General features: G+C 42.5%; 1 protein-coding gene across 1 annotated transcript in view; it reads right to left on the minus strand.

Moving 5' to 3' along the window:
- Positions 1-5194: 5194 nt before the first annotated feature.
- Positions 5195-12593, minus strand: part of ACBD3 (acyl-CoA binding domain containing 3) — a 34575-nt gene continuing 27176 nt past the window's right edge. The window contains exons 6-8 of the mRNA XM_019516542.1: positions 10759-10963; positions 9498-9782; positions 5195-7350 (exon numbers count right to left, since the gene is read on the minus strand). Of these exons, the coding sequence (XP_019372087.1) occupies positions 7139-7350; positions 9498-9782; positions 10759-10963 (702 nt within the window). The 3' untranslated portion in view covers positions 5195-7138. The remainder of the gene's footprint in view (positions 7351-9497; positions 9783-10758; positions 10964-12593) is intronic.

A 12593-nucleotide genomic window follows, 5' to 3' on the forward strand; every position in this document is an offset into this window, starting at 1 on the left:
GCATCTAATCTTGGGCCCCACACATCAAGAAGTGTACAGCACAGGGCACCAAGATGATTGGGCCTTAGAGGCAAGACTCATGAAAAAAGACTGAAAGAACTAGGGTTATTTAGCTTGGAGAAGGTTGAGTGGGGATTTGATAACTGTTCAAATATCTGAAGGGTGATTATTGAGCAGATGAAGATGGGCTTTTTGGCTGGGAGTAACACACAGGACTAGGAGTAACAGCTGCCAAGTTGCAGCAGAGAAAATTTAGGTTGGGGATTAGGAGGAACTTCTGGCTTGCGAGGGTAGTCAAGCACTGGACCTAAAGAAGCAGTGGAATCTCCATCCTTGGAAAACTTTCACAAGCAGATTGGACAGAAGCTTGGCTGGGATGGTTTAGTCAGGGATGAGCCTGCCTTGAGCAGGGAGCTGGACTAGATGACCTTGTGAGATTATCTAGTCCAGCCCTACTTCCCTATGATCTTATAATGAGGTGCCCTTGGGTCAAGTTCTTACTGGTTAGAAACCTGCAACAATTGGATTTAGCAAAATAATAAAACAGTCCCATACACACACTTTATTAGATGGTATTACTATGGGTGTTCTCACATTTAAGAATCAATGCATGCTGAACTTTTAGAACAGCCAACTTCTAACTGGAAGAGGATTTTTGGGGGATGATATTTCCTCCAAGTGTGGGAGATTTTGACTTTATTACAGGGTTTCCTGCATCTTTCTCTGAAGCATCTGGTCATTGTCAGGCCATGCAGTGGACTAGTCTGATGCTCTGCAACCTAGAAACAAAGCTACTCAGGGATTACAATGCTTCTAATAAGCACCTTGGACCCAGGTCTTCCCAGTGACCAGCCTAATTGCATAACAACCAGCCTTGTGTCTGGACTAATGACTGTGTAACAAGGAAGAACAACATGGAGTAGCTTTAAACCAGCAAGTAAGTATTCCTCTCCTTCAAATGCTGTATAGACTTATAGGTAGAAACCTCACCTGCAGGTAGGAGATGTAAAGAAAACTCAACCCTAGACTTGCGAGATGGGGGAAGAGGTAGCGCTATACTTCTGCTTCCTATGGGGGGCAATTGCAAACAACTGTGTTTGCTGGAAGAAAACCTTAGTTTTCAAATCATGGGGCTTAGCAATTTCTGGGGTGGCTAAACTCCAGAGAGCAAGGACCTCTCCTTCAGAGTCCCAAGGCAGCCAAATCCAAAATGTAAATACTACCTGCTGCTTTTTGTATCCAAGTTTCTCAGCTGTGTTAACCAAGTAACTTTCTTGGAGTACCACATGGAAGCTGTTAAAGCTGGGCATAGAACTCAGGTGCCATGTTTAATCACTAGACATGCTTCCTCTTTTTTAGTGGAATGCTGAGAATTATGAAATAATGGCATCAGGTATGACAAGTGTGTGGGGGGAGACTGGAGTGGCATGTGCACATGCACATCCTCCTTCCCTATCCGGGGGCTTGTGAAAAACCTTACCCAATGTAGATCAGAAGGGTGGCTGCCTTGATAGTGAGTGGCCTGTGAAAGGACAGCAACGAGACCCTCTAGGTCTGGCCAAAACTGGGAAGACACCCAGCACAGGTGTTTACTACTAGCCATATCTAGCCTGGTGTCTGATGGACTTCAGACTAGTGTGGTTAACTACCTCCATCATGGAGCGAACCCCCGTAGCAGTACATGTCACTGTTCACAAGTTTGAAACATGAACACTTTTGGGGCTGGATCTGCCATTTTTGTAGCACTATAGCCAGCCTGAATGTGTAAGCCCTTGCTTTTCTGTAACACTATGTGTGTGCACATATTATTAACAAAGCACTGTGCATCTAAGACCTTACTTTTTCCACTTACCTCTCAAAATGAGGCTGCTTTTCCTTCCTTCAGTTCAGTTTAAAAATTGGTCACTCTTACCTTAACTGAAAAGAAAAAGTGTTCAAACCCAGAAGCACCACTTGTTTTGTAACATCTGACTGACCTTTCCAGCACCATTGCTGCTACAAGTGTACAGCTGGGTGAAAATTACCTACAGTGCATTCCTTCCCATCCCACCCCCTGAGAAAATGCATTCTAATATGCTTTCAAAGGTCTGATAATGCCAAAAATAGCTCTGCGATAACTTTCATTGTGTACATGCAGAACTGTCCCATGCACTAAACACAAGCTACCAGGCTTGCACCCTGCTCATTGCAAAACTACGGATAGAGTAAGTGAATGCCAATGAAGGATGGCACCTGCTGTTGCACATTTAACTGATATTAAGGTTAACTGAATAGCATGAAAAACCCTGTTTCTCCTATCTCTGGACTGAAATGACTCAGGAGGGTCAACACAGGCACCATAAGATTAAAGACAAAAACATGCAATCACTGCTATGAAGCAGTCTTCTCTCCTCAGCAAGTCAGTGATGCAGAACAACAGCTGCTTCAGTAACTTAGCAGTCAGTGCCTAACATTATGGTAACTATTCCCAGCCTCATGCATTTGAGCATGAGGCCAGAAATTTCCCAGCTGCTCTAGGCCATCCTGCAGCAAAAAGTCCTTTCCTCTTTTCCCACCCTATTCAGTGCTCATCACTTTAGTTCTTTTCTGAACCCTCTTTCCTCCTCCCCTCTAGAGTATGGATGAAGTAGCAGTTGTGTCACATCTGTCCCTTTTCGTACTTTGTAGGAGAAGGCAGCATCTGTGTTCCTTCTTTACACTTGGCCTGTTTTATGGAAAAAAGAGATGGCACCTGGGGAAATTAAAAGGGCATCAACAGAGAAGGCCTTACACATCACTGGTCCATGAATCAGTACTGGAAGGTCAGATCCCTCAATCACCTACTCTCAGCTGCTTAGTGGAATACCCTGGACCAAATGCATGAAGGTGTCTCCTAGTTGGGGCCTGTGGGGGAAGGGAAGCCTTCACAGATCCATGTTAACTACTTTCAGGCATCAGCAGCATCTGCAGTCAAGTGAGGCCTGAGTGCACCAAACCTGGCTCCTCCTTGAATATCCAAGGAAATGGAGCATGGCAAAAGCAGGTAGAGAAAGCTGTAAGATTCTCCTCTGCTGACTAAGGAAGGGATGGGAGCAAGGAAGTAATGTCTCACTGCTCCCCACCACCACCCCCCACCTCAGTCTACAAGGCCTCCCTGACTTCCCATTGCTCCTTCCTGTGTTGCTTCATTCAGTTAACCCCCATTTGTAAAATCTGAAAAATTGTGGCACTAACATGCTGCTCGCTACCATCCTGCTGTTTCCTCACTTATATCCCTTGGTTTAAAGTTTGCAGGACAGGCACCCTCAACTGGTATCTGCACCGTACCTGGTACAATGGAGCTCTATTCTGTTGTTCACCAGGCACTACTAAAGAAAACACTTACAGTTCAAAAAGTCTTCACCTTTCCTCTGTGCTCCCCACTATCCAAACATCAACTATTCCCATGTTTTTCCTGAAGAAAAACAAACTTCTCTTAGTTTTATGCTTCTTTAATTGAACCAGGACTGCAGTGAAAGATATTATTTTCATATATTTTTAGGGTTAGAAGGGATGTCAGTAGATCATCTAGTCTGATGCCCTGCCCTGGGCAGGAAAGAGCACTGGGGGTCAGATGAACCCAGCTAGGTGCTTGTCTAGTCTCTTCTTAAAGACCTCCAAGGTAGGGGAGACCACCACCTCCCTTGGAAGGCCATCCTTACTATAAAGAAGTTCCTGATGTCTAATCTAAATTTGCTTTCCATTTGTGGCCATTGTTTTTAGTTACCATGAGGGGCATTCTGGTAAACAGAGCATCTCCTCTTCCTTGCTCCCCCCCACCCCAAGAAATTTATAGATGGCCACAAGATCATCTTTCAGTCTTCTCTTGCAGAGGCTGAAGAGGTCCAGGTCCATCAATTTCTCCTCATAGGACCTTATCTGCAGGCCCTTAACCATGAGTGGCCCTCCTATGGCCCCTCTCAAGGTTATCCACATCCCTCATGAAGTGCGGCGCCCAGAAAGCTGGACACAGTACTCCACCTGTGGTCTCACCAATGCCGCATACAGGGGAAGTATCACCTCCTTAGATCTGCTCATGGTGCACCTGCTAATGCATAACAGCGTGGTTAGCTTTACCTATCACTTAATTACATTGATGACTCATGTTCATCTTGGAGTCAGCTATGACCCCAAGATCCCTTTATGCTGCTGTGCTGCTTAGAAAGTCATTCCCCAGTCTGTGAGTGCATTGTTGATTCTTTCTCCCTAGTGCTATGCAACACTTTGCACTTATCTTTGTCAAACTGCATCCTATTCCACTCTGCCCACTTTTCCAACCTGTCCAAATCCTCCTGATTCCTTTCCTTCCCCCAGTGTATTTACTTTGTCCCATAATTTGGTGTCATCTGCAAGTTTGAACAGAGTACTCTCCACGCTCTCATCCAAGTCACTAATGAAGATATTGAGCAGCACTGGTCCAAGGACCAAACCTTGATACACTCCACTGCTCACATCTTTCTAGGTCTATACCAACCCGTGCACCACCACTCTCTGGGTGTGTGCCATAAGCCAATTTGCCACCCACCTGACCATGTAACCATCTACAACACAGCCACTTATAGTTTTATTTATAAAAAAGGGATGAGACACCATATCGAAGACCTTTCTGAAATCCAAGTAAATGACATCTACTTCAATCCTTTCATCTAAGCATTTGGTGACCTGATCATAAAAAGAAACAAGGTTAGTCAGGCAGCATCTACCTGCTATGAATCTATGCTGGTTACCCTTCAGCATTATTTCTCCTGCTGGACTCCCACAAATGTGGTCCTTAATTTTTTCAAAGGTTTTCCTGAGGATAGAGGTGAGACTAACTGGCTTAGTTACACAGATAGTCTTTTCTCCCCTTCTTGAAAATAGGAACCACATTGGCCCTTTTCCAGTCCTCTGGGCCCTGTCCTGAGCACCATGAGTGCTCAAACAGTCGTGCCAGTGGCTCAGCTATGACACCGGCCAATTTCTTCAGCACCCTTGGATGAAAGTCATCTGGGCCTGCCGATCTGAACACATCCAGCCCCTCTAAGTGCCCCTTCACTAGGCCGGTGCTAACTGTTGGTGGTTTTATCCTGTATCTTTATAAGAAAAAGACAGTTTTGAAAAATTACTGTTACCTATGCAGCTGTCAAGGAAGATGTGATAATGAAGAAAATTTCCATCTTAATAAAAAGCCAACAGATTACAGATAAATGTATTTTAATTAAGATTAAATATATTATTCCAAGGTATTTTGAAATCGCACTTGTACTGTACTAATCAGCAGCCAGAGGCAATAAAAAAGTTTGGAAACTGAAAAGTTCTAACATCCAACACGCGACAGTAATTGCTGCCATTTAAAGCGACAAACACCGCTCCCAAGAACAATTATTTTTAGACAAAAGAGTCATCTTAACATTTTTTTTTGTATGGACGAAATAATCTAAAGTGAGGACTGGAAGAAATATATTAGTGCCTGCCTTTTTAAAGTCTTGTTTACATTTTAAATACAGTTTTTCTTAAAAGCAAGGTACTTTCTAACTCCATGGTTTATATACTGTATGTACATGAGCAGAACATTTTACAGGTCTTTTGGATAGAGCAGCACTAACTAGCTATAAGCTGGTATGGTGTGGCTGAACCAAATGCAAGACAGAGTACTTTAGGAGAAGTTTCTCCATAGTTGGTATGAGAAAGTAAAAGGAATGGGTATGTACAAAAACTCCCCCACCAAATGCCAACATTCCCATGGGTATGGAACTGTACAAGCTGCAGCTAATCGATGGAAATCCTACTGCTAGAAGTGATTCAAAAGAGATCCAAAATTAATCAAAAATATATTCAGTAACCGAGTGCATTACACCTACAGAATGCACTTACATAAGTCAGTGTTGCACTAGCTCTACTCTACCTCACCCTTTGGAAACAGGGCTCCATACAAAACATGGATTGTTACTGCAAATACACACCAGATAGCTATCTGCATTTTTCTAAGCAAAATCTATGAAGAACCTTCAATGGTACCTAAAACGTTATGCAGATTAAAGCTACCATATTTACTATCTGCAGGTGCATTCCCCTGCAAAACATAATTACATATGAGAATTGAAGCAGAGTTTGCACACAAATACTACCAGATTAAAATGAAAGCAGGTTGTTCCTGGCAGTGATTTCCGTAATTAGTGCAACATTAATCCATACAGTTTGCTAATGCAATTTAGGTTAAAAAAACCAAGCCAAACCCCTCCCCCCACAAAGCAGGACTTACAAGTTGTGCAGAAAACTGGTTTCAGTGTGAAGCCTACTTAACAGAACCACAACAGAAAACAAGGCAGGAACTAGGTGCCAAACCAGAATCCAATCCAGAAGTGAGACCTAGATTTAACCATGGGTAGAGAAAAGAAAATTTCTATTTGTCCCTAGAGAGTTACACATCTCATTGCTGACCACTGTCCAGATTAAGTCTTCAAGATCAGAAGACAGACAAGAGGCTTCCTAGAAAAACATGACTTCACCATCGTATTGACTTGGGCTATGGAGCCCCACTGGAGACAATTGCTGTTCATTTTTACTTTATTCACTACATTTTTTTAAGAGATTGACCATAAGTTACCTCTTGCATGAAGACAGAAGCAAGACAACTGTTTTCTAAACTGCATCCACTAAAGTTTCAAGTTTAATGGTGTAAAATTCTGACATTCAAATACAGTTTTGAGACTTGCTACAATGCAATTTGCTTATTTTTTTTTGATCCTGCCTATTAAATGATGGGACCCTCAAAAAGAATTAAGTTATCCAAAGCATACAGACTAGGTACCACCATACCAGCCACCACCCAAATGCACGTGTATGTAACAGTTGAGAAGTTTTACCAATGCAGTGTGTGTGGCCTATCTGAGCACAGGAGCCAATGTTTTCAATGATTAACCCCTCGATGCCAGAAAGGGCTGGGCCATCCTATGTTAAGCCCTAATGCAATATGCATTAGTGTCATGCAACAGGAAGATCCCAGCTTCTAATGTTTAAAGTTCACACAAACCGTATAGATACAGTTGGGGTAAAAACAGACTCAAAAGATCTGACTGAAGAAAATTCCAAATAAAATGACATCTTCTGCACAGCCCCAGCCTCTGACACTGTAACATCTTTATCTAGTGTAATAGACTCTGTAGTAAACTGTTTTTGACCTCCATAATGAATAGGAGTTGTCAAATTTAAGGAGATAGACTCCTCTCCCTGGGTACTGGTGGCTGCCAGCATAGACTTCTTCATGACAGTCTCTTCTGTACACAGGCACAATTTCATCTAGTTGAGGCTTGTTGGCGTTCTTTTTGGCTTTTTCTTCATTGCTAGCATTTTCTGTAAGGAGAAAAAGTTTAATAGCAGTCAATTGAGGACAATATTTTGAGTAAAATAAGAATAAAATCTAATTTTGATGAGTCAATTTTCTCAAGTTTATCAGGGACCACACATACGCAAATTTACTCCTTTAACCAAAAAAGAAGAATTTGGTGGGAGAAGGGGGTTTGAAACTGTTTGACTATACATTCAGGGTAAGGATTTGAGGACAGATGATAATTTTGTTATACTCTGCTACAGTTAGCCAGTCAGCACAGGACAGCTACAATGTCCCTCACTAAGCAACCTCTTAAGTATTCTGATCAAGTGCTGTAACTAATTGCCATGTGGCCAGTCACTAATAGTACTGTAATACTGCTATATAATATATAGTTAGCATTGTTATAGAGTTTTAGAACATCCTCTGCCTTTATAGTTAAAGACGGCACTTTAACTGAATTACTGATGCAGTCAATCAAATTGCAACCGATTTCTAAGAGGAAGCAACAGAAAATTGTTTTTTCTATCCTCAGGCATTTTATCCATTTTAAGGAAAAGTAGCAAATGGCAACTGATGTTATAAGAAGGGTAAATGCACCACAGTTCAATCCAAACATTCTTCAAATCATATACTCCGATTATAGTTGTAGGGTTTTGATGTTAGACATTCCTGCATTTATGGCCTCATCTTCAAATGTGTTGAGAACCTACAGCTTCCATTAAACTCAGCTGACTGCTGAATGAATAGTAAAAGCAGATCAGCTAGTCGAACTATGGTCATAAGCTGTATAACAGCTGGTGTTAACGTGGGGAGGCATAACCTAAAGACTCAACTACATGACTAAAAAGTCCCTTTGCCTCATTCTGTAGTAAACACTGTAGGGCACAATTTCCTTCCCCAGGCAAAAGATTTGCACCTCAAAGTGAATCCTTGTGTGTAATTTTAGACAGTGTACTGCATACACAGAGTTGGCTTAGCAATTTAGTGGACCAGAAGATGTCTGCCTGGGTCAAAAGCTTATGATGACATGCCAAATTCCCCTTTGGCTGAGAAAACGGAGTCGAGGCCAAGCCTTTGGCTAGAATGCTTGAAGCAATGTGGTGGGCAGGAAGAGAAGGAAATGCTGAGGGGTTCTGGAGGCCCTTGGCAGACATTACATGTATTGCTCAAAATGCATTAATTGCACAATAAAATTACCATATGCCACATGTGCAAGAATTTTATGATGAAATAAAATGGCAAGGAGGCCCCAGAGATGTTCAACATTAAATGTGTAACATCTTTGTGGCTGGTTTACAACTGCACTTAACTTTGATCATGTGGCATGCAACATGCAAGTGTCCCTTGTGCCCAGATTACATGGGCACATCTGTATAGATTCAAACTGCTGAAACTAGTTCTCCCCTTGTCAGGCTGCACAGTGCACTTTTACATGTCTGGGTGCCAGCAAAATGAAAGGGCACCATGGGAAGCAGAGCATCAGGAACCAGTCCCTGTGTAGGGCTCTCCACATACCAGCAGTCACATACTGGGACCCGAGGAATTTTATCCCAGATACCAAAAGTTGTATATTATCCCATGCACATCTGGCATGTGAGACTGTGCATTTTTTGCAGATGCAAGATAAAACCTCTCAAGTTGCAATCAAATGTTTAAATTAACATCTGCCAGCAGCCAGAACACAGAGGAATTTCTTGCCTGGAAAGTTTATCGAAAGTGCCAGATTTAGGCCTGTTCAGCAAGTACAAGTACCAACCATACACAAACCCCTTCATCCCTAGATCACTGATTTCAATCAATCCTATGGAAGAACATAAGGAAAGTGGAGGTCCTGTTCCTGAAGTCTTTTGCATCTGGACACAGCACCAGCAGATAAGACAACCACTAAGTCAAAAGCGGGACAATGGAATAGATAACCCTGGAAGCCAATTTCATGCATTGTCTGAAACTGGCTTTGGGTAGGTAGAGGACCTAAAACAGCTTTGAGTCCAATTCAAAATGGACTAAATTGTTTCTAGAGGGTTACCAGCTGGACAGCTGCTATGCACAGTGTAGCAAACTTCTATGTGCTACCACCTGGGAGATCAGCCATGAGAGACTATAATACATTCTCAGTTGGCTAAGCTCTTGCATCAACAAGAGGGTACATAAAATAAAGCAAGTGTACCTTCATCTTCATCCTCATCGTCACTGGATTCACTGACATGCACGCTGACTGCAGTGTTAGGGGAGTCTGTCCATTCAAAATATACCCCAAAACCAATGTCATAATTGTCTGTAGCAAATTCCCAGAAGAGATACGACCCCTCTTCATGAGTGGGGACTCTAACAGTAACCACTTCTCCTCGCCCGACAGTGATCACAGAGTCTGCATCCTGTCGGATCTTCTCCTTGAAGTCTTTTATTTGGGGCCGTGTCCACATGGATGGAGCTGCAATCACTGGAACAGATTCTAAAAAAAGAGGAAGGCAGTTAAACAATTTACCCAAGAAGATACAGATATTAATATCATTTAATATGCCACTCTAATAAAACAGTGCCCCATATAGTTCAGACAGAACAAGACTGACTACTTCCAAACTAGATCATTCATGCAACAAAGCAAAGCTCTCATAACAGAGGTTTGACAAACTCCCACGAAACTCACTTTACAAAAACCACTATTCAGACCCATTCACTTAGCTGAGAGATTTTTCCTTATTTTGCATACCTAGGCTGTCTGACAAGGTTTGTTTGTTTTTTTAAAATGCATAACACACATTTACTCAAGACCAAGAAGGAAAGAGTTCTTTTCAAGACATCAGGGTTCAGTACACTCTAATATGCCATAATCAAAGGAAAGGACTCATGCAGGGGCTGATTCTGTGACACCTACTCAAGATTACTTAAACCCCTTGAAACAAATCCTTGAAACGTAGCTCCTAAATACATGACAGGGTATACTGACAGCTAGTCACTAGAACTGTTTCCCACAAGGGACTGCATACATTCCTTTTGTTTTTTGCTAACAGTTTTCAAGAACTTGTGCAGGGTAAAACAGGAGTCAGCTTCTGAACACAGCTCATACACAGGCAAGACCAGAAAGAGAACTGGCCTCATCCTACCTGCTCTCTTATGCACTGCTACAAGGCCATACACTTTAGTCCAAGAGGAGAGGCTGAGGCTCTAGATCCTATCCAACCCTCCTCACAGTTTAGGTACATTAGCTGCTGAACAGAGATCTTGTTCCCTTAAGAGCTGATAGTTTAGTCTCTACAACCAGGTCCTGTTGCCTTTGGAGAGGAAGAGACTGAGCCCACGAATTAACTTGAACTCTTGCATGGCAAGCAAAGTGCAGTAACCAGAAAGCCACAGCCAAGACGGACATGATTCTCATGAACGCCTTGTGCTCTTGGCAGCTTTAAAAAAGAATCTAGTTGCACTTGTACCTTTTGGTCCATTCTCCAGTGCTTCTTCCAAACCATCTGCATCCAGCTCTTTTTCAGGGCTGTCCGTATGTGCATTGGCTTGTCCATTAACAGATGGAACTTCCCCAGGGGTAGCTGCATTCACCTTTGACATGGTACTGATAGAAGCCCCTGCTGCTGCTGCTGCTGCGGCTATTGCTGCCTCCTGCTGTTTCTGCAAGGCTGCCTACAATTAGAAATATTCAATCAAGTAAAAGCAAGGAAGAAAAAAAAAAAAATCTTTGAGAGTTCTGTCCCTTTCCCATGACAGCAGCTCTTGAGAGAAACTTCTAAGAATTTAGGCCAACATTTTTCTCCAACCTGGGAGCTTACATCTAACTGCAGCAATGTTTCATGCTTCAGCTAACTCCTATAGTAATTTTGCTCATGAAAAAGCCTTAGTTGATACTTGCTTTGAAAAGCTTTATACCCACCAGCGACACATTAGTGGACTTATTAGCTTTCTGGAATGTGTCCAGCCGGAAATCTAGTCATGACTTTAGAAGTCAGAAGTACTTGAGGACAGCATTAAATCCCCTGCCAGTTTGTGGGTTTACAATATCTTCTTTAAAGAGAAATTTTCTTTCAAGTTTGTCTGAAGCTTAGAAGCCAGAGAAGAACTGCAGTAGGGGGCAGCTTTAGAAAATAAGCTATGGGTTGAGGTTCAAGGCCTAGGCAGTGGATTCACTGCAAGCAGAATAAGGCCTAACATCATCACAAGCCTTACTGAGATGGGACTGGCACAGATTTGTGCTGGCTCTCAGCAAAGATTTGGTCGCTCCAACAAAAGGAAAGACACCACCATGCCATCAGAGACTCTTTGAGCTTATTACAATTCCTGTTAGCCAGTGGGGAATCAACTCAATAGGTCAGTCCTGAAAAGTTTTGGGAAGTTAATGAAAAAAATCAGACTGAATGGGGAGATCATAAGCATAACAAACATCAAGAGAACAGCTATATTAGCCTCTTATAAAGACTGGTATTGTTAGAAATGCTTAGGATTTGATTAACTCCTAGATGACTCACTGAACAAGAATTACTTATTGCAATACACGTTTTACTCTTCCAGAAATTCTGCATTATAAAATAAAAGTTACTTATCTCAAACTCAAAACTACTGTACTAGTGCTATGCAGATGCATCATCCATATATAACAACATGACCCTATGATCCTAACATGACAGCACAGAGGGCATTAAAAAGAAGAAGAATTAGTCAACCCACTGCTCAGTTCAGAGTTCAACTGATAGGCCTCCAAAGCAGGAGGTCACAAAATAAACACACAAACACAGCACTACATCTGGAATTCCAGTTACTACAGGTAAGTAGCTTCTCTCCTGTAAGCAACTGTTCATGCATGTACTGGATCAGAACATTTCTAAGTGGAAGGTGGCAAGATTTTGCATTTTAAGAGAATCCAGAGTTCAGCCTTTTGAAAAGCAGGACACTAGCTAGAAACTGCTGTCTGTCTGTCAGTTCCAGCAGTATGCCATCTCCTGGAAACAAAGGTGCACAGGACAGGTGAAACTGTCCTGCACACCTTCACTGCTGGGATGGTGTGGGTCAGGCCAGACTGGGAAGGGCTACAGCATAATGTAGCTCTTCTTCCTACTTGAAAGTTAAAACACATAATGCTGAAGCCCTGCATTCGTGGCAGTTTACTTGGCTGCTACCACCATGATGGTGGCTCCTGTGTCACAGCACCCTCAGATGAAGGGTCTCGCAGCACCCTGGTTGAGAACCACTGCTCAATGAACTACCCAGTCTAACAGTCCATAATGAGATAGGCCCCTGTAGAAAGATTATTTTGGGGGGG

Source organism: Gavialis gangeticus, unplaced genomic scaffold, assembly GCF_001723915.1.
Source record: "Gavialis gangeticus isolate Ggan-Ray unplaced genomic scaffold, GavGan_comp1, whole genome shotgun sequence".
NCBI lineage: Eukaryota > Metazoa > Chordata > Crocodylia > Gavialidae > Gavialis > Gavialis gangeticus.